This window comes from Bacillus rossius, chromosome 12 (assembly GCF_032445375.1).
Source record: "Bacillus rossius redtenbacheri isolate Brsri chromosome 12, Brsri_v3, whole genome shotgun sequence".
Taxonomy (NCBI): domain Eukaryota; kingdom Metazoa; phylum Arthropoda; class Insecta; order Phasmatodea; family Bacillidae; genus Bacillus; species Bacillus rossius.
Window position 1 is genome coordinate 5015457 of NC_086339.1, and position 22799 is coordinate 5038255.

The 22799-nt window shown below is 38.0% G+C and overlaps 1 protein-coding gene across 1 annotated transcript; it reads left to right on the top strand.

The window, feature by feature from the left end:
• Positions 1–540: 540 nt before the first annotated feature.
• On the top strand, positions 541–22355 carry LOC134537400 (EH domain-containing protein 1). Its single transcript, XM_063377774.1, has 6 exons — positions 541–1534; positions 6586–6694; positions 15293–15457; positions 17387–17540; positions 18749–18919; positions 21162–22355. Exons 1-6 carry the CDS (start codon positions 732–734, stop codon positions 21365–21367), a joined length of 1608 nt encoding a protein of 535 aa, XP_063233844.1. The 5' UTR covers positions 541–731; the 3' UTR covers positions 21368–22355.
• The last annotated feature ends 444 nt before the right edge of the window (positions 22356–22799 follow it).

Here is a 22799-nt window from a genome sequence, read left to right on the forward strand (position 1 = left end):
AAAAGAATATTAAAAACATTTCACGGACATTTCATGAATCAGTGTGAGTCCATCACAGCCTAGGCAGAAAAATTGATTACGTAAATGCTCAGAATATAATTTCAAGACCAGGTTTCTAAATTATAATGCATAAATTATCATTATCACATTAAATGCTACAAACATTTGTTTTAAAAAAAAAACAGATTTCTGCATTCGTCCTAGCCAGGATTCGAACCTGGACCCTCAGCGTGATAAAATCCGTGCTACGCTCTTTCCATTTGAGCTACTAGGACTTCATAACTGAACGTAAAATTTTGATAGTATAATAGTAAAACATAATGTTTAAACGTTACAAGTGCTGAGTATTTCAATGACATTTACTAATTCACTTATTGATACACAATTTATATAATGTGTTCTATAAATAAAAATATTTGCTACAAAAAGGGGGGATACAACTAAATAAAAAAATGACTAAAGTGTTTTTGCACAGGAGTTAAATTTTAAATCAGACATTCCAAAAGCAAAAACAAAAAAAAACCTAGAAAGTACGTAGATTTGTCGTTGTTCCACGGCAGCGCCACCGTCTCGTGATGACGTTTCTGACGTTCCTTACGTCACGTTGTTCCACTGAACGCCCATTTCGACAGTCGAAAGTCGTCCGCGATCTGGCAAGTGTGTGCGTGAGTGTGTCGTGTAGGGTTAGTGCAGTTGACTTGTAGTTGTCTCGGCCAGTAAATTAGTGCATCATGTTCAGTTGGATCAACAAAAACGAAGGCAAGAAGACTCCGGACCTGTTCGAGAATGTCGTGGAGGGACTGAAGACGATATACAGGACGAAACTGTTGCCCCTGGAGCAGCACTACCAATTCCACGACTTCCACTCGCCGCAGTTGGACGACCCGGACTTCGACGCCAAGCCCCTGATCCTGCTGGTCGGCCAGTACTCCACGGGCAAGACCACCTTCATCAGGTACCTGCTGGAGCAGGACTTCCCGGGCATACGCATCGGGCCCGAGCCCACCACGGACCGCTTCATAGCCGTCATGTACGACGAGAAGGAGGGCGTGATCCCGGGCAACGCGCTCGTGGTCGACCCCAAGAGGCAGTTCAGGCCGCTGACCAAGTTCGGCAACGCCTTCCTGAACAGGTTCCAGTGCTCCACGGTGAACACGCCAGTCCTGAAGGGCATCTCCATCGTGGACACCCCGGGGATACTGTCCGGGGAGAAGCAGCGCGTGGACCGCGGCTACGACTTCACGGGAGTGCTGGAGTGGTTCGCGGAGCGCGTGGACCGCATCATCCTGCTGTTCGACGCGCACAAGCTGGACATCTCGGACGAGTTCCGGCGCTCCATCGAGGCGCTACGAGGCCACGACGACAAGATCCGCATCGTGCTGAACAAGGCGGACATGGTGGACCACCAGCAGCTCATGAGGGTGTACGGCGCGCTCATGTGGTCCCTGGGCAAGGTGCTGCAGACCCCGGAGGTGGCGCGCGTCTACATCGGCTCCTTCTGGGACCAGCCGCTCCGCTACGACGTCAACAGGCGGTGAGCCGCTCGCTCTGTCTGGGGGCACTCTAGGATTTCAGAATAGCCAGAATGTCTTAAAATTACTAAATCTACTCACACTACACGTAACATACAACCACCAGAGTTTATGATTCTACAAGAAATTTCATTAATTATATTAAAATATTTTATTGGTTTCAGAAACAATCATTTTTGTCAGCAATATTAATGTAGCAGACAACTGGTTTTTCGGGTTGGGGGGACGGGGGCACTTGCCCCTGGTGACCCCCCCTTGGATCCGCCACTGGTCTATTAGTCACGATTCGGTGAGAACTGTTGTGGAGACGTGTACTCGCTCATCACAGTTTTTGATTTCAGTGGTCGTATTTGAGAGAAAAAAAAATCACTCAATTAGGTGAAAGTTCTGCATCACACATCCGAGTTTTTATCTCTCGATCATGATTGTATGATCCTGTATACATTGATCCTTTACACAATGCTTGCAGTTTTAATTTAATACGTCCTGGATATATTAACAAAACTTGTATCGTAAGTTTATTACGAAAGAAAAAAAATTTCCACAAGACCTTACATAAATTGTTTGTATTAGGTACAATTATAGAGGTTTTTGTAGGCCAGGATCTTTCAGCGCATTAAATTAAAACTGCAAGCAGAATTTACCACAGGGTCAATGTATACACGATTATGACATCTGGATAAACGTGGATACGTGATTCGGCACAATTACCTGATAAATGAGTTTTACTTCTAGTGAGCTCGCAATAACGCACTTGGCATTTGTTAAGGTTTTCCAGCTTGTAATTTGCTAGTAAAATGACTCGATTTACTGTAAGGTTTATCTATAGATACAATATGGGTGTAATAAACATGAACTCAAAGGAAAAAATATTTATATCAACAAAAAAACTATCTTAACAATGTATATGAGAGTAAATAAAGTGCAATAATTGCATTATTTATTATCAAAATTTTGCAGCCAGAAAATGGTTGTAAGTACTAAAGTGGGCTATATTCGTTGTTAGGAAGTTTACATCAGTTTTTAAATTATTTATGCAGGCAAGATACCAATAGCATTGTGTTTTGGGTGTAATTGTCGTATACGTACAGGTGTAGACTTTGAACAAAAATTTTTTGCTTGTGTAAAGAAATGAGTGAAGTCCACAAAATAAATAGTGTTAACTAGGCAGTTACTTATTATAAACTTGTGATCATAGAGAAGATGCAGATATGAACAGTGTGTGTTTATATATTCAGGGAGCTTGTAGTTCAGAATGACATATTCTTCAATAAGCCTGCCATTCTTAGACTAACATGTTGTACACAATAAAAAAAAACTGACTAAAACAAGTGGTTTTTGACCGAAAAGAAAGAAAAGAAAATGCTACAAAATTTTAAAAATTACATAACCTTAATACTTAATTATATTTTAAATTAAAACAGCAAAGGCAACTAGAAAACATGACTCAAGAACAAAGCAAGTTATGCAGAGAACTTTTGAACTATTCTTAAACATAAATATATGTTAATGTGTTTAATAACTAAAGCATTCTTCGTAATGGAGGGTTAAAACCTTTTTACTTGGGTAACTAATTCGGTTAAAGTTCCATACCATGTATCCAAGTTTATCTCTTGATTCTGAAGGCATGATTCTGTATAGGTACATTGATCCTGTGGTACATGATTCTTGAGGTTATAATTTAGTTCGTCGAAAGATCCTGGACAGAACAGAAACCTGTGATACAACAATAGATTATGACCCTAAAATGTGTATGAAAGAAAAAAAAATCTATAAGACCTGTGACAATTTGTTTTTGTATTGCGATATTCATGTTTTTAAGCGTAGAATCGTTTGATGTTGTAAATTTTAACTGCAAGCATTGTGTAACCCAGTTTTCTGTATATTCAGGATCAAGGGATCAAATTGGATATGTGGTACGAAACAATGACAGCTGATTCTTGCACTCAAGTAGTTTGGTTTTTACGATGTTGAAGGTATTTTGTCATAAGTTGTATTTGTGTCCTTGCCTGTGACATAAAGTTGTTCTTGGACATTAGCGTTGCCTGTTTGAAAATAACTCTTAAGCTAGCTTTTTGTCATCGTAAACAATCTGTTTATTCTGCGACTCTAGCCAGCACTCGTAAGAATGGTCCTCACACCTATAGCTTGTATTGGCTGGCAGAACCTACACATATGTAATCACTCACCTGACATTCGGAAAACTTTTAAGTTTTCAGGGCCTCTTGCACGCTCAGTTTATCTGTCAAGTTCTCCACGTATGTTGTCATGTCCGATAGCTTACCTGGAGAAACCCCCAGTACTGTCCAGCGAAACCTCGCAAGACATCAGTTCCTTCCAGTCTGTCAATAGTTTGCTCAGGTGATGTGCAGCGGCTTGCATGATCTCGCGATGGTCGCACGGAAGAGGGATAACCTTTCATTTATTGCCCTTCAGAGCTGTGGTATTCGGAGAATACTAACTGCAGAAGAGTGTTACAAGTTAAAATGCTTCCGCATACGATATGCTCTGATAAAAGTTAGGAACAATGAACCACGTGTGAATTGTAAGGAAAAAAATAACCTCATCTCATTTTCTCGGAGTACTGATGCAACTGAAGGAAAAACTGGAGAAACTGTACAAAAATAACTGAGATGTGGCTACAAACTCGGTTCAGTCAGTTAATCGTTCAGTTTATTCGTGAGAATCAGGATTCAGATTAACTGAGTGGGTACGGGGTCCTTACTCCCACTTTAGGCCCTTGCTGAATGTGGTAAATGAAATTACGTGATGAAAAGTTTGAAAATGTCACTTAATTTCTGCAGTTAATAAAGTTTGTTGAAGAGGATTATTTAAAGATAATTACTTTGATGTAAAACATTTTCAAACAGCATTAAAAAATTTTTTTTAAAAATTTGTGATTGTTTTTCAACTCTGAGAAATTTTTTACGGTAGATTAGAATGGGAGTGTGTGGGAGAAGCATTTACATAGAAAATAAATTGGTGCAACTAATTTTCCATTGTGTTTCTTTTGTGCCGAAATAATTGGCTAGATGAAGCAAGATGTCTCGTCAGTTATGAGTGTCGGTGAAACACATCAGCTGACTGTTTGTTGCACTTGGCGATTGGACTTCCGCCCGGTGGCAAGGAGTCCCCCCACTCCTTAACTAGCCAATTTCTGAAGCCTCTTCCCAAGTCCTTTCCTCTTCTCACATGCAGTATCGTTCCCTCAATGCTATTCCACTCCCTCCCTGTTATCAGGAATACTTTTGTTCCTCTTTCCAATCTTCTCCACTCTCTCTGAATCTGATCTGCAGCGAGACTTTAAATGCTTTAGTAGGCACACCAAAATTTATCCATTGCAGTAATTAATAAACATTTTAAAATTTTAGATTATGAAATTTCAAATTTTCACATTCCGCATAGTAATGTGGGAGTGAAAATTAGTTTCTTCCAAAGGTGAGTTTGTTCGTAAATTTGCCTGTTTTTTCTGAGCCAACACAAGCTGTAGGCGTGAGTATCATTCCTCAGAGCAAATCACTGAATGTTCTCGATGACAATGAGCTAGCTTCAAGTCGTGGGCCAATGATACACAACTATTTTATGACAACATTGTAAAAAAAATCAAACAAATAGGCAGCGAGAATCAGTTTTCTAAGCACACAAGTTTGAACACCGCATCCAGCAGGTAATTTGCAATTGCTGCAGTCTGCAATTCGGTTCCAGCCACTGATTCAGCGACGTTGCGTAATGAACACTCTGGCCACGCGGCGGAACTCGCGCGTCAGCAACTGCCACGGTTGTGCAACCTGCCGACTGCCGGCAGGTGACTTTGGGGCCGAGTCTCGGTGGGCGTCCTGCCCCCGTGACACAGTTAGACCGTGTCGCATGATTATAGAGAACACACTGTTACAGACCTAGGCTTCCAACTGTTAGCTGACCATGATCCGTTAAAAACCACGCATTGTGCTGAACTGCCTCATGCTTCTTCTGATGAATCTCAAAATATAATGAATGAGTGTAAGTAGTGAAGATCTGGTAGTTGTTGTGAGTAAGGGGGTTTGCTAATGAAAATTTTGTTTCAAAAATCTTTTTCTGTAGATTTTTATGTGTCAGAATATTTTTTCTCTCTAGCTCTTCACTGTTCCAATTTTGTGTGGCCATGATTTGCGAATGGTGTTTTTAACCATCGTCCACAGCTGTGGAAGGACTGAGAGTTGCAAGGGTCGTGGATGCCACCTTCGCCTGTGGCTCGGTGTTGTGCTCGACTCTTCCTCAGGTCCTTTCCTCTTCTCGCATCCAGTATCTTGCCCCCAATCCTGTTCCACTCCCTCATACTCTTCAGGAATACTTGCCGTCCTCTCTCCATTCTTCTCCACTCTGAATCTGATCTGCGGCGAGCGAGGCTGTTACCCCGTTTAGGGTAAAATTTCAATCCGGATTGAACCTGGAGTGGAGTGAGGAATCTAGATTGAAATTTTACTCAAAACACTTTGTTGTGGACTGAAGTGAGATAATCCACTCCACTTATGGAGGTAGACTGGACTGAAGAATCCGGATTGAGATTTTACTTTAAACACGGACTGGAGTGAAAAGAAAACATGCCATATTGCATTGTTTGTTATTGGTCTCGTTGCATTTCAGGCATAATTTGTGAAAATGGCAAAAAGAAAAAAGAAAAGCAGAGGAATGTGTGGACAGAGATAGAAGTAGAGTTATTGTTGGACGTAATGATTGAAAAACATATTTTAAGATTGCTGGATGGAAAAAAGTATAGGAAAGATGAGATATTTGAGTTGAAGGCAGAAATGGACAGTGCGGGTTTCAAAAGAACAGAACAGATAATAATTAAATGGAAAGGTTTGAAGGCAAGTTTTTTTCAGCCCATGTTGACTCCAACTTCGATCTTGTTTACATTTCAATCTGGATTGTGATATTTACCATAAACGAATTTCGTCAGTCTATGTTCGTTACACATTCACTCCGAGTTCACTCCACTCCAGGTTCAATTCGGATTGAAATTTTACCCTAAACGAGGTATGTGATTGGTCGGTGACGCGGTGTTGGTGCGCAGGTTGTTCGAGGACGAGGAGCAGGACTTGTTCCGGGACCTGCAGTCTCTCCCGAGGAACGCTGCCCTCCGGAAGCTCAACGACCTCATAAAGCGCGCCCGGCTGGCCAAGGTAGGTCCCTTACCCTGCCCTGTGGCTGGTGGCCAGCACCCCTGTAGTGCAGTACCGTCTCTAATGACTTTGATTGTAAAAAAAGTGGGGTTGTCTGTAAAGTCGGTTTACGGGTGATCATTTTACGTGATAACGTCATAAGAAATCATTGATGAAAAAATGCAAAAATTTTTAATTTTCAAATATTATTTACATTTTTTTGCAAATTTAATTTAAATAATTTGTTTAAATATAATCACGAACAATTAGTTTAAAAAAAGCCCGCCTTAACCTGTTTGATATTATAGAAGATTTTCTCGCACGGTGGTTTGGCCGGTTCTTGCACGCTCGGCTCAGGCGGAACGTGACAATGAGTCATGCTTTTTTCGAGCGTGCAGCCGGCGTTCATCGATTTATAAGACGTTATCACGTCAAAAAAAATTGTGATTACTTAATGTGTTGACATGTATTTTCAGATTTCTTATAAAACATACAATTAAATGTTTTACCTTAAGTGGAGTTATAAAATCTGAACTAGTTGGGGTCTGTATTCAAAAAAGATTTGATATTTGTGCATAATATTTAATACTTAATTTGAATAATTTTGTTCATTATTAGTTATGATTAGTGGGATTCATTTACGAAAAAAATTTCAATGAAAAAAAAAGTATTTTGTAAGATGATGTAAGAAAAAAGCACTGAAAATTGGATTTTCTTTTTTGCAACTATAAGCACACATACTTTTTGTGTGTAACAAAATATTTGTGAAAATTATTTTTAAAAAAACTATTTTAACACGCTTTTATTAGCTTCATACGTATGTATGTTAGTATGTAACAGTAACTTTGAACATGATTTTGACCTCCTTCAAAACATCGGATTAACTGAAAATTTGGCATACTAATCAAGGACCGATGACAATTCAATATTTTATATCAGGATTAGCGATTTTTTGTTTTCCTAAAACTGAGTGATATTTTGGTTCAGGCTGCATTGATAAAGGACTAACACATCATTAGAATCCGGGAACAGCAAGTTTCCATATTTAAACAGTTTTCACAAGTGATTTACAATACCTGCATTGTATCACTAATTATGACATATTGAAGTTGATTTTAATAAATAATAGTTTAAAAAAACTTAAAAAAAAAACATGCTTTTATAGTAAATCCAACTAAAAAATGAAAAATAAATAATAGTTTAAAAAACTAAAAAAACAAGCTTTTATAGAAAATAAATTTGAATAAATTTTAATTAAGAATAGTGTAAATAAGAAAAATATGTGTTTTATTGTAAAAAAAAAAGTGTGGGGTGCATGGTGTCAATAGTTATAAATATTTTATGGACAGATATGTGTAGGATTATCATTTTGATAATATCTTTAAAAGCACCCTACGCTTTTTTTACAATAAAATACTTTTTTTTTCTTATTTACACTATTCTCAATTCAAATTTATTAAAATTTATTTTCTATTTTTTTTGTTGGATTTTCTATAAAAGCTTGTTTTTTTAAGTTTTTTTAACTAATTAATTTATGTACGTAATCAGTTGGATCAACAAAAAAATATTCAAGCTCAAAATTTTAATGGTTTAAGAAAATGTATTGCCAGGTTTTATATTTTTTATTTTCTTGCATTTTACTCCACTATTATAGTTCTATGTATATACAGTATTTCTATCTTTTTCATTTTATTCTACGATATGTCTTTTTTTTAACCGCCGATGGGCTATAAAAACATACAAATTAACTTAAAAATGTTACCAACAAAAGTTCAGCAGGGTCTTGCTTATTTTTCTAAATAATCGCCAAAACGGTTGAGGTTTTTGCCGTATCTGAACACAAGCTTCTGAGAGAAGTCAGCCGCCAGTGAAGAGACACAGGGCCAGCGTCTGAACCTCTCTCTGCGAGGCGGGTGGATCAATCACAAGGTACATTGTGCCGCAATTCTCGCATCACTTGAAGTAAGACTTGACGCTGCGTGGTTAGTCGACCCGCGGGAGAGGGAGATACAGGTGCTGGCCCTGTGTCTCTATTCACTGGCGGCTAACTGCTTCCAAGAAGGCATCGAAAAGCTTGTGTCACGATATGACTAGAGACCGGAAAAATTTGCGGGTTCAATGACCTCCAGGATAGACTCCAATATCCTCTACACACGAGAAAATGCCAACTGTTCATTGGCTGCTGACTTGTGAGTCGTCTCGACTGGGTGGCCTGTGATTCGACACTTCTATGAGTGAGGGTCTCTAATTGGCCCCCAGTCCTCCAGTTTAACAGTGAAACAATGGCAGAAGCAGCACTAAGGTATAATTATTTGAATTTTAGCATAACACGAAATGAACCCGCGAATTTTTCAGGTCTCTAGATATGACAAATGCCTCTATCATTTTGGCGATTATGTAGAAAAATAGAGTAAGATCCTGCTGAACTTTTGGTAGTGAAATTTTTGTGTTATGTTAATTTCACTTTTTTTAATGCCCATCAGAGGTTTAAAAAAAGCCCTCGACTTTGGCAAAAAAAAATTTATAAACTTGTGTGAAGCGTGAAAAAATACGTTTTACTGTCTGTTTGAATTCTATTATAAAAAAAATATTTGATACTAATGGGTAATTTGATTTTTGATTTGAAATTTTATTCTAATACATGAAAAGAATTCCCTGAAGCCTAACCCACACATATCTATAACACCTAGTAAAGGTTAAAACAAATATACATATTTTAATTGGAAAAGTCAAATGGTTCAGTAATACATATTAACTTGTTCAATAATTTTTTTTTTCTGTAGTAGGCACTTATATTTCCTAATGAATGCCCCTTTATGAAAAAAAAAAAAAAATTGAAATTTTCTTTGGTAGGATTAAAGTTTACAAGTGATTTGTAAAGAGGGAGTGCATGATGCCGTAGTTGCTAAATTAAGAGTTTTTATTTTGTGTGTTGAAGAGACAGTTGAGGTCTTTGAAAGTCTCTCAGCAGCGTTGTTAAGTCCGCTGCTGGAAAGTGACTCGGGCACGCCGGGCCTAATCTCTCCTCCCGCGCGCAGTGCTGAGTTGTGCCCTATCTCGGTTCTGGCTTTTCCCCGATTCTGTACGCTACATTCATAGATCTGGTGCTTCAAACATGGCCTTGCCTGTCGGGAAAACTGGTTGTTGAAACCCATAAAGGCACGTGGGATGTACATGGTGATTTATTGCAGTAGGTCTGCAATTGAAAACCAATCCATTTGAAACCAACTGCTGTATCTAGAATTTTTAAATAATATATATATATATATATATATATGTGTGTGTGTGTGTGTGTGTGTGTGTGTGTGTGTGTGTGTGTAGGTATATATATATATATATATATATATATATATATATATATATATATATATATATATATATATATATATATATATATATGTGTGTAGGTATATATGTAGGTATATTAATGCAGGTTGCAAGTGTGGGAAGTACAGGTTCGGGAAAGTTTTATTTATTAGCTAATATGTACTCCATTAGTTAAATTACAAACAATTTAAATGACTGTCCACAAATTAATCACACTTTCAAATAAGTTAACTGGTTATTCTCTCTCTCTCTCTCTCTCTCTCTCTCCCCCCCACCCCCACTGGAACACACTGCCTCGCATCACTCGCTCACCCGCCATGTTGTGACATCGTTCCCGCTGCTCCAACACACACAAGGCACTGACCAAGACACTACGGGACAAATACAAAAACATTAAGGACATAAAATTATACACAACATACACAATTAGCTTAACATAGGATTTAAATCATTACAATGATAATGACAATACACAGTAAAAAGGATGAATCAAAAAAAAAAGTTCAGAAAAGAATACTAAAAATATAATTTTTGAATAAATATAAAATATTGCATAACAAAGGAACATAAGTATTAACAGTAATATATATTAAATGTAATAAACGAAAAAATCATGAATTTTTAAACTACTAGATATATGAGCTACTTAACTAAATTACATATTCATTTTATTGAATTTTGGTATTACATCGGAAGCATTGCAGACAACTTTGAAATTGAGGGACTCTTGGAGCTGAATTAGCAAGGACATAATTGCATTAAATTGTGAAATTATAGCACTTTTGAACAAACAGAGCATCTAGCTGAGTTCTGCGATCTGAAAAATAAATCAGGGTTGGCTGTGGAAGCTTCTTTACATTTATTAATTTAGTAATTTTGTTTGGAATATCCTCAATTTTGTTACTATCTGTTGTATTAATATTATTCCAAGTAACAGAGCAATAATCTAATTTGTATCTTATTAAAGCAAAATAAAGTGCAAGGATTGAATCAGAATTATTTGAATAAGAGGTGATGTATTTAATTAGGGGAAGAATTCTATGGGACAAAGCACTTAAATAATCTATATGATTATGAAAGAATAATATGGAATCTAAGATAATTCCCAGATCTTTGATATAGGAGGTATTAGAGATTTTTGAGTTGTCTAGATTATAATAATATTTCATTGGGTGAAGCTTTCTATTGAATGTAATTAACTGTTTAATTTTTATTAAGGGAGACCAGATTACTTGAACGCCAATTACTAACTTGAGTGATGTCGTTTAGAAGTAATACACAGTCATTAATTGTAGAAAATTTTTCTATGCATTTTCAAATCATCTGCAGAAACAATGCCCTTAGAGTTGTGAGGGCACTAGTTAAGTCATTGATAAAGTTGTTGAAAAGTAATGGTGACAATGTTCCACCCTGTGGAACACTAAAGCATGCATGAATTAGAGATATAGATATAAAATTTTTTTTGATTATCTAGATAACTGGCGAACCAATTCATGTAATTACCACTCAAAACCAAAATTGGATAGATTTTGAAGTAATAAGGAATGATTCACCGTATAAAATGCCTTGGTTAAGTCGAAGTTACAAGTATTCGGCTGACTCTTGTTAGTAACTTCTATGTAGATAGGGTTTAGGAAAGTAATAAAATTGGAAGAGGTTGACATACCAGGTCTAAAGCAGTGTTGAGAAAAATATAATTTATTACAGTGTTTGAAACTTAAACATTTGAATATAATTTTCTCTAAAATTTTGAAAAAACCATTTGAGCAATGACATTGGACGATAATTGGATACAATTAATTTAGATCCATTTTTGTGAATGGGAATTATTTTGTAAATTGTCCATTTATAAGTAAACAACTTGATATTTGAGACTGACATCATTATATAATATGTTTTAGAAGAGAACTAACAAATGAGAGCAACCTTTAAGAATAAAATTGGGTATCCTGTCAGGTCCGGCTGAACTTGAAGATTTCAAAGACTTAATACCTCATAGTTTACACACCAGGTGTACTAACAAGGTCTTCATGTTCGTAAGTTTTGTTACATGATAGTAAATATTAGCGTGACTGCACGAGTAAAATCAACCAAGCATTGAAACTGTTCTGCGAGTGAACCTGGAATAAGGAACTGTGTGGGGCTCCCAGCATGACGGCACTACCTCTTATCTCCACTGATAAGGTGATACCATCCTGGCAGTAGTGAGGCACGTAGATTAGAAACTCTTATGATTTCTTGCTAATTGCAGGTCGTTACTGCACCGGGTTAGGAGTATCCTGTTTCTCGACATGCACGCTGACTAGGATGTTGCTGTGGTTTATTGCTTGTAATGTTGTAATCTACAAAAATAATACTGTACATGGTATACAGGCCAGATAAATGGGCATTTTCGTGTGCTTTAGAAGCCGTTACATTAGCATGTTGTATTAACATACCACGTAAATTAACACTGTTTTCACTTGGAGTAGAAGGAAACTTAAAATGATAAGTTGCCTATCCAGGATGCCATATATGACAGATCTGAGATTATTACTTATTATTATTATTTATTTATTTATTTAAAGTTATGTTCGTCTTTAGTGCAACTTAGCACTGACCTGATATCACAATACAGTGCGTAGTGCGTAATTGGTATCTTCTGTAGGCTCTAGGTTATTCTCAGATATTTTAAAATAATCATTCCCACTTTGATGCGTTCAGGCAGTCTCTTATTTTATAAGTGTTCAGCGAAGTTGGAATTAGCAACGTGTTACCTTCATTATCAAGATCACGTAAGCTCTTTTCTCTGTAAAAATGTTAGCTATTTATTCCATCAAATTACACCGAAAAATAAATTTTACGTTGCTTTTTTTATATTTTAATTATATTTTTATATTATACATTATTAAATTATAAATTATTTTACTATACATTACACTTTATATTTTATATTTCAGTAATGGAAATAGATTGATCCTATTCTTTGGTAATCTCTGGTAGCAGGTTCTCTCACGGGCAGGGGTGAGTCGAAGCAGTATTCCAAGACTACATCCAGCGATGGGGGAAGAAGGGTTGTATCAAAACGACATAGCAATAAACAGACTGCATGCATAATGCTAAATCAAGCACAGCGGGCTGCTAAGTTGGAGATCCTTTTTGAGTGAATTAACTTGTGGGTATTGGAGAGCGTGAAAATAAACTTCAAAATCATCAAATGCAAATTGTAATGGTCATGATAAAAAATTTATATATATATATATATAAGTACATTCGGTCCTTATTTTCCATTTTATCGCAAACATGATGTTGAGGAAACTGTTTTATTTTCCTTTTGAAAGGATCAACTGATAATCCTTTTGTCATTTTTTATTTTTAAGTCGAGAATGCATCATGTTATCTCCTCTCCTGCCATTGCTGTTAAATTACTTGTGGTTAGTTGTGACTATTTAAATTTTATACGAATCGGTGCATGTAACTACCATAATTTAAAGAATTTTTAAATTTATTTAAAATAGGAGTGATTAAATAAAAGAACATTTAAATTTGCTTGAAAAAAAAATTGTTCCTTTTTCATTTTTAAGAAAATGTGACTTCCTCCACACCTCAAAAACCTTTTAAAAAGCGTTAAAAGTTGAAAATTTTTCTGATACAGAAGTTAACTTGGTGCTTGTGTAGAACACACTGTAACTTCTGGGTCCACCGAGGCAGAGTTCAGTCGAGAACAAGTACTATCACCTTCCGTCCAGAAACCAGTTTGTTTTTCAGTTCGGCATAGCTGGATCAGTTTGCTCATTGTCTGCGAGAGGCGATATGTGCATCCATGTGTATCGTCAACGTGGACACTACTGTGGTGTGGACTGTTGGGGGAAAATAGGAAAGTCGTGGTTACAATATACATGGACCGTAAAAATGATTTTTCACGTGAAAATATTTCACTTGTGAATTAGTATCCCTTATAAAATAAAGTTTAAAATTATTCTAGATGATAGTGACTATGTGGACTTTTGGGGAAAAATAGGAAAGTCGTGGTTACAATATACATGGACCGTAAAAATTATTTTTCACGTGAAAATATTTCACTTGTGAATTAGTATCCCTTATAAAATAAAGCTTCAAATTATTCTATATGATAGTGACTATGTGGACTGTTGGGGAAAAATAGGAAAGTCGTGGTTACAATATACATGGACCGTAAAAATGATTTTTCACGTGAAAATATTTCACTTGTGAATTAGTATCCCTTATAAAATAAAGCTTCAAATTATTCTATATGATAGTGACTATGTGGACTGTTGGGGAAAAATAGGAAAGTCGTGGTTACAATATACATGGACCGTAAAAATTATTTTTCACGTGAAAATATTTCACTTGTGAATTAGTATCCCTTATAAAATAAAGCTTCAAATTATTCTATATGATAGTGACTATGTGGACTGTTGGGGAAAAATAGGAAAGTCGTGGTTACAATATACATGGACCGTAAAAATGATTTTTCACGTGAAAATATTTCACTTGTGAATTAGTATCCCTTATAAAATAAAGCTTCAAATTATTCTAGATAATAGTGACTATGTGGACTGTTGGGGAAAAATAGGAAAGTTGTGTTTACAATACACATGGACCGTAAAAATGATTTTTTTTTTCACGTGAAAATATTGTCGCTGGTTAGTTAGTATCCCTTGTAAAATAAAGCTTAACATTATTCTAGATAATAGTGACTTACTAATCCATGTAATTTCTTTTACCGTATCACCAACACGGCCACACGATTATATGCCTGTGCGAGTGTCGGCCGAAACTACCCGTTACTTGCACTAATGGGCTAACTACCCATGCATGTTCTGTGTTCCCAGGGGTTCGTAGGAGCGGCTTGCACAGCTTTACACTACACGCCACACCCGAGTTTAACTAGGTCACTTGAAATTACAGCACACAGACAAGCCTCTAATGCACACCAACACGACACTGCATCACGCCAGTTAGCCGATCTAACTGGTGGGGAGCTTCTCTCCCCCGCCGAATTAGGTACACGTAACTTCTATAGCATTACACAACCTACCAGCGTACACACAGACCCTTGTGCCAAACCTATCCCACAAAACACGCACCCCCGCTATCTACACCAGTGTGGGGTGCACCTGAATTACAATGCACTTGGCGAGTTATAGAAACTTCGGTTTCTGGCCTCGCCCACGCTTACTGCCCCGGATGGCAATATGATGAATCGGCAATGATAGTGACTAGTATAAATGTTGTATTGCTGAATGTTAAAGGATGATGTAGTGATGTCCACGGACGTGGTGACTGCAGGTGCACGCCTACATCATCAGCGCGCTGCGCAAGGACATGCCCACCGTGTTCGGCAAGGACGGCAAGAAGAAGGAGCTCATCAAGAACCTGGGGCAGATCTACGACCAGATCCAGCGCGAGCACCAGATCTCTCCGGGGGACTTCCCCGACATCAAGAAGATGCAGGTCAGTGCGTGGTCTCGCTCGCTGACCTCCGGCGGGAACGACTGCCCCGTCCGTGGCTTTTGTGGGCCAGCTGCCATTGCTAATAGCTCTTCATTTAAGCTTAGGCACACCAGACCATTCTCTTGATGGTGGAACAAAAAATTTTCTATGTACGATTTCACCGCTTGTTTTCGAGACGGAAGATGTTGTTGCATGCGGCTTGTGGTCGCTGTAAAATTCGTGTTTTCATGTTGTGACTTAAGCTGCTTTTCCATGAGGCGATCAATAGAATTCTGTTTGTGAGCATCATTTGTTTCCCGCGTGTTTCTGAGTACAAAGCGCTGAATTCTTTAATTTTAATATCGGGAATTAACTTTAAAATTCGTTGAATACTAACAGTCAAGAAATATGAATTATTATGCCACAATACTGAAATAAAATACTGAATAAAAATAGGTTTTAGTTCTTTACAATAAAGTAACATCATAATACTGTTTAAAATTGTAGAAAATATTACGTAATTTAAATTGAGATTTACTTTAAGGTGAGGTACTTTACGAGTGGGAAAGCTTCGGCGCTGAATGTTGATTGGCTGCAGCAAGATGCTTCTGTTCTTCTTGGCAGAAGTCCATGAACACTCTCCTCTCTGTTAGTTAACGGGTGAAGCCGTGCTACTTGGCACGCTCGTCCCGAGCTTGCGGTGGAGGCACCAAGTAGTCGTCTAGCTCGCTTGCTGGCGGGTTGTGATCTCAAGCTGTTTAAGTAGCGTTTGTTGCGAGCAGGTAGATGCTGTGTTAATTGTAATGGGGAAAACATTTCCTGAAACTGATGATTAAAGTAGTACTTTTATTTGAATGTAAGAAAAGTAGTGAAGCTACAACTCCATGGGCTCATGGCAACTACAATCACGGCGTTCCTTCAAACCTTTTTTCTTTGAAGCTGAAATGACGAACCATCCAGTGGCGCGGTGGACACTCGCGATGGCATGTCCGTGACTGGTTGAGACAGTGGCTGGACAGGATTGGGGCCGTGCAGTGTGTGGACATTTGGTCATTAACAATTTAAATGTAGTGCATAAAATATTTTTATACTTCAATGTTATCTTTCGTTGTAGTATATTTAGTGTTTTAGTTTTCTGCGATTGTATTTGTTCAGTGCCCTCCACCAAGGTTTAACACAGTCAGCTGGCATGTAACAATGTACAATAAATAAACAACGTATTGTAAGGGAAATAAATATTGGAATTAGTATAAGGTAAACTGCGGAAAGAAATAAACAAAAGGTAGGTTTGGTGATGAGAAGTAGTAGACCAAAGTATGTATATTTGAATTTGTTGATTCAATTGTGTAGGAATTTGATTTGGATGAAAGTAGCCTATAAACTGAGTTAATTTACAGGCTGTAAAAAATCTGTGATGTTCCACCATTAAGGGGGTGAAAAAAATATGTTAATGTACTTTCCAATAGTTGAGTCACATCGTCAAAGCTAATGTAGGGTGTCCGTGAAAGACCGCACTTTTTTTTTTTGGATCAGAAGGAGAATAAATTTCTGAGGCAGGAAGTCTTTGCCGATTTTTGATCTGACCCATAGGTAATTAGTAATGGATTAAAATAAGTTAACTAGTGATGAGCGTGCTCTGAGAGAAAGAAGAAGAGCGGGGGGGGTACTGTGCTTACCGAGAGAAGCGCGAGGTACTACTGCTTACCGTCTCTCATGGCGCGCCAAGAGTATAAGGGGGCAAGCAGCAGTAAGCGAGCATTGGTTAACTATTTTAATTAATTACTAATTACCTATGGGTCAGATCAAAAATCGGCAAAGACTTCCTACATCAGAAATTTATTCTCTATCTGATCCAAAAAAAAAACGGTGTGTTCTTTCAGGGACGTCCTGTATAGTGGTGGTTGGGAGTGGGCAGGACTGGCCCGGCCGTGAGACGTGCGTGCTGCGCAGGAGCTGCTGGTGCACCACGACTTCACCAAGTTCCACCCGCTGAAGCCGCGCCTGCTGGAGGTGGTGGACAAGATGCTGGCGGAGGACATCGCCCACCTCATGGCCATGATCCCCCACGACGAGGGCGTCGCCACCACCGAGCCCCGCATCAAGGGTGAGACCCCCCCCTCCCGCGAGACTCCATGCTGGCGTGTCAGTCCGTGTTGGTGTCGTCTTGATGCTCTACCGTTAGCTGTTCAGCCGGCGGCTAATTTTTAAATTCGCATGTGTTTCGCATAATTGCAAAGTTCTCTTCTTGCATATAGCCTACTTAACACGTTATCCCGCAAAGTCGATGACCATTCACATTTTACCTCTCGCCCATCTGTGAACTTACTGATGGTTAGAGACCGGAAAAATTCGCGGACTCATTTCGCGGTAGGCTGGACTCCAAACTCGTTCACCTTCATTCTGAGTCGTTGATTGGACCACCGTTTACCTGAAGGACTCTCTAAGCCAGTGAAAAACCTTCAACAAAAGAAGTATCGAATTACAAGCATCCCAGGTAACACGTGTCACCGAGTCATTATCCAATGATCAGGTGCAATTTGTCCTAAGTACATAGAGGATCTTGGAGTCTATCCTAGAGGTCATTGAAATCGCGAATTTTTCCAGTCTCTGCTGATGATTAATCTGTGGGTATTCCACAAGTGTATTGCACTAATACCATTCAAGCAGGACTGAAGCCATATTGGGGGGGGGGGGGGGGGGGTTTGTTTGTACCTAGTTGTTCCTTCAGGAATTTAAAAGGAGAAAAAAAACAGCAAAAAACATAATTTATAAAATAACAGAATTTAGGATACATAAGGTTACAAAGCTATCATTTTTGGAAATATTATTGTACATTAGTGTATGTCCTCCATATTACAGACCTCGTGCACAGAAACGGTAGGAATTGTTTTTCTAAGTTCAGTCTGTATTTCGTGTCAGCTTGCGCACGTGTAAATGTGTCTTTCATACAAACTTGACATTTGTGTTCCATGTATTTATGAACATTAAAATATATGCATGTATGACTTGTCTCGTCAAAATCAACCAGTTTACTTAAGAACAAAGTTTTAAAATAATTTAAGTAATAATAAAAATTAATTTTTCAATTCTCAAGTAAAATCATTACTTCAAAATTCTATTTGTAAAAATTGTACTACTAAAAGTTTAATATTCCCTGAGATTCCTAGTGTGACAAACAATTTTCTTTTGTTTAAAATTAATTAACTTCCATTATAAAGAATACTTACTCGTAAAAAAAATGATGTACTGGTTGTAGCAGACCCCCTGCAGCACTGGTTGAAGCCGGTGTAAATGTCGTGTGTTCTGTTCCAGGCGGAGCGTTTGAAGGAGTGACTGACACCATCAGCCCCTTCGGCTACAAGCGGGGGGAGGGGATCGACGCAGGGTCGGGGGAGCCCGAGTGGATAGTCAACAAGGAGCGATACAAGTACGACGCTCTGTTCGACTCGCTGGGGCCCGTGGACGGGAAGGTCACCGGCGCAGGTAAGCACCGTCCGCGTGTCGTCGTTTCCCGCACACACGACTGTGGTCTGTTGCGGCCATGAGCGGCCGGGACCTCCCGTTTCCAGGGCATTACCAGCACGTACCGGTGGCTCATCTGCTCTTGATCCGGTTCACTTTATTATTAAAACTGTGGCATTGGCATTGGATCTGCGGCAGTCGTGTTATTTATGGTTATATAGTGGGCCATGTACCAGTTACTATCCCATTGGCCTGAATATTGAAGAGTCAAATCTAGAAAAAAATCGTAACTCGAAAACTTTTAATATATGATTTAATTTTAAACAAAAAAGATTTTCAGTTACAGGTTGGATAATTAAGGCCAGCTTTCACAGTCTTGACTTAAGGTAAAGAAAAGTAGGTATTTCTCCATTTGATTAACCTGAGAGTTTTTTTGCTTGGATTTATTTTTCTCGCATCTTTGCAATTGGCCGTGTGAATAATGCACTTGCTTGCCATCAAATCAAAGTATTCAGCAAATTAATATATCATTCCAAGAATTCTATGCATCTATGAAATCTAAGATTATTTCATTATTTATCATCGCAGGGAAGCACAGTGATTGTGGGCAGAACCATAATAGGTATGAAATTTTGACTTTTTTTTTTCTCAATTTTATTATATTGAAAGTAAAATTTAGTGGCAATGATGTGGTTAAATGAAATACATTTCAGATACTCCAAGTTATGGGCAATTAGGAGGTAGCTAGTTCTTGACAAAAAAAAATTAATAATATACAGGCCAATACGGTACCTAACTAGTTCGTTTTACCAAAGTGACAAAATTAATTTAAATATAAATTCTTAAAGCAATGAACATTTTTTTTATGTACAGAACTAAGTTAACTGGAAATATATGGAACTTTGTAAAAATTTATTTATTTAGAGAGTTGTGGTGGTTGAGTGGTTAGAACACGCCTCGCACCTGGGTGGGCAGTTAGATTCCTGGCGGTGCGAACCAGGATATTTGCAAATGGGAAATGTGGCTGGTGTTGCAGTTGCCATTTAACATGCTAACATCATTCTTAAGGTAGGGTGTTATGATAGAAACTCTTAAAGTTCAATAAAATATTGACTCTTTGAAGTGAATTGGTGCAGACTCGCTCCCAACGTAGTTCAGTTCTCGCTAGTGAGCTTAGCGTTGAACGGGGAAGGTGAAAGCTTGTTCAAATACTAGCAAGCAGTAAAGGTTAAATAATGTGAGTCTGCCTCAAGCGTAAACTTCTATGATTTAGACAAACAGTAGGCAAGGATATGCTTAAAAGATTATATAGTGCATCTAAACACTCAACTGCTAACGTTTAAAATATCATAAATTCCATTTTAAAGAATACTGGGGTTGTTTACATACAACAACCATGATTAAAGCTGTATATTAAGGTGGGACACGATCAAGAAAAGAATATCTTGCCTTAAAAAAATGTAATATTTACAAATGCCTCCTAGACACCTTGTGGAGAGTCATGGCAAGCTAGGTTATATTACGTAAGTTGGAATTAAGTAAATAGTTGAAGCATTAAAAAATCACAACACAAATTTGGATATTGGCGGCCAAAACAAAAATTTAGAAGAAAACTACCAAGTACAAACAACTTAGGATGTGGCCACTACACACCACGCTGGAACACTTTGTTACGTCTGTCACAACGCACGCAAAGACCTCAATGGACCACTTGCCGATGTGATGAGCTCTCGGATGAAAACTACCAGATGTAGGCTGAGGCTCCTACACCCATGCTTTTATACACCCAACGTGCATACATGAATCTCAGGGGCAGTAGCGGTAGGGGAAGCAAATAAAGGGATAGGAGGTATGTGGGAATCCTTCTTTTCACAGACGAGAGAGCCAAACGCCTGATTGTGCATCTTCGGGTTTTTTTTTGTTTGTAAATAAACATGGTGGTGTTGATAAAAGGATACTAATGGTCAATTAGGTTAGGTTAGCTACATTATAAATACTTTAAAACATTGTGAACGGTTGATTTGGTTAGGATAGCTACATTAAAGATACGGGGAAAAAAAAGCACGAGATTCGGGGAACTTCGGGTTTTGGCTCTCTCGCCTGTGAAAAGGAGGCTGCCCGAGATATGTGGGAGAGGAGGTAGAGGGGAACGTAGGGACGAAAGGGGAAATAGCGAGGAGAGGCAGTGACCGGTCCGAGAGCGTGCTGTGCTAAGAGAGCTGGCTGGTGTGAGGTGTTGCCGAGGGCTGTTGTCTGCCGGCAGCTGCCAAGAGCGAGATGGTGAAGTCGAAGCTGCCCAACTCGGTGCTGGGCAAGATCTGGAAGCTGTCCGACGTGGACAAGGACGGCATGCTGGACGCCGACGAGTTTGCGCTCGCGATGCACCTCATCAGCATCAAGATCGACGGCCACGACTTGCCGTCGGAGCTGCCCGACCACCTCGTGCCGCCGTCCAAGCGCGACTTCTGAGCGTTCCTGTCGCGCCGCGCCGCGCCGCGCCGTTCCGAGGATGCGTCCGGCCGTGTGGAAGTGTGTGGGCGAGACTCGAGATGATTTTTATAGTATTTCAAATGTTTTTATTTTGAATGTTCCAAAATGTATTAAAAGGATGTGTATATATAATTGACTGCATAGTTTATAAGTTATCAAATTAGCATGTGTGTATGTGCCACAAAGTGTCTTGAATATATATTTTTTTGTAAATATGCTTGCATATAAAAAAAAAAGTTTTTGTAAGTGCACAGACTTAGGTCACACAAACTATCTGTATTAAAATATTTTGTGCTTTTTTTAGAAAAATTTTTTGCATTGTGAAGAATTTTGTTATATACTGCCATTCTCTCTCTTTAAGTGTTAAATGTATTCAATAAATTTACTTTTAAAAGTGTAAAGAGAAATATATAAGGTGTTCAGACTTTATCTTGTGGTTTTTTCAATACAATAATTGATATTTATTGGCTGTTGTGTAGATTTTGGAATTATTTTAAAATAGTTGAAACAGTAAAAAAATAATAAAATCAAGCATGTGCAATTTTTTGTTACAGCACAAACTTGGTAACTTTCCATGTTGTATATGTATTAGTTCTGTTAGCAAATTATGTTTTCTTGTGTGCTTATTTGTGTCACGATTTTGACAACTTTTACCAAAGATATAGGAAGTATCTTATTCATTTAAATTATTTCAGCAAGATGTTGAGCATTTATCAGAGTATGCTATGTACTTGAGAACTGTAAGTGCATGTGTGTAATGTGCTGAGTATTTGTGTATGAAACCAGATTATAGGTTCCTATTGAGTTTTTAAGCTAAACATGTTTGCAAATTTTTGAATAAGTGCAACAGTGTTATTTTCCATGCATTTGATGTAAAATTTATACATATATTGCCTCAAATGCCAAAACATAACCAATATATTGTCTTGTTTCCTTGAGACTAAACATAAAATCCGTATTCATGCGACTGGTGTGTCTTAAATCATTCATTGTACCTTGCTGCGGATCCTGTGTTCAAGACGAGGTAGCCAGGGTTTTATCAAATTCTTTCTGTAGCTTAATGTAAGCATTTAAACACTAATATAACTATCACATTAAGTATTTTATTTATTCCAACTTGAATATCATGACAGCTGAATCAGTTTCCCTTCTACAATGTGATAAACGTTGATATAATGAGGCGAAAAGACCTTGAGCACATCCATAGCCTTCCCCTACCGCGGCGAGCCAGGAGAAGTGAAGTCTATTCACACTCAGTTGCTTGCACAGGTGCTATTACTCGTGAATTTCATTTGCTCATTTGTTTGGTAGGTAACTCAAATACATGCCAGCTTTTTTTAAAATTGCTTTCTTTCAAAGCAATACTATGTCCCTTGTGGTTTGGTGTAATTTTTTTTTTTTTTTTTTTTTT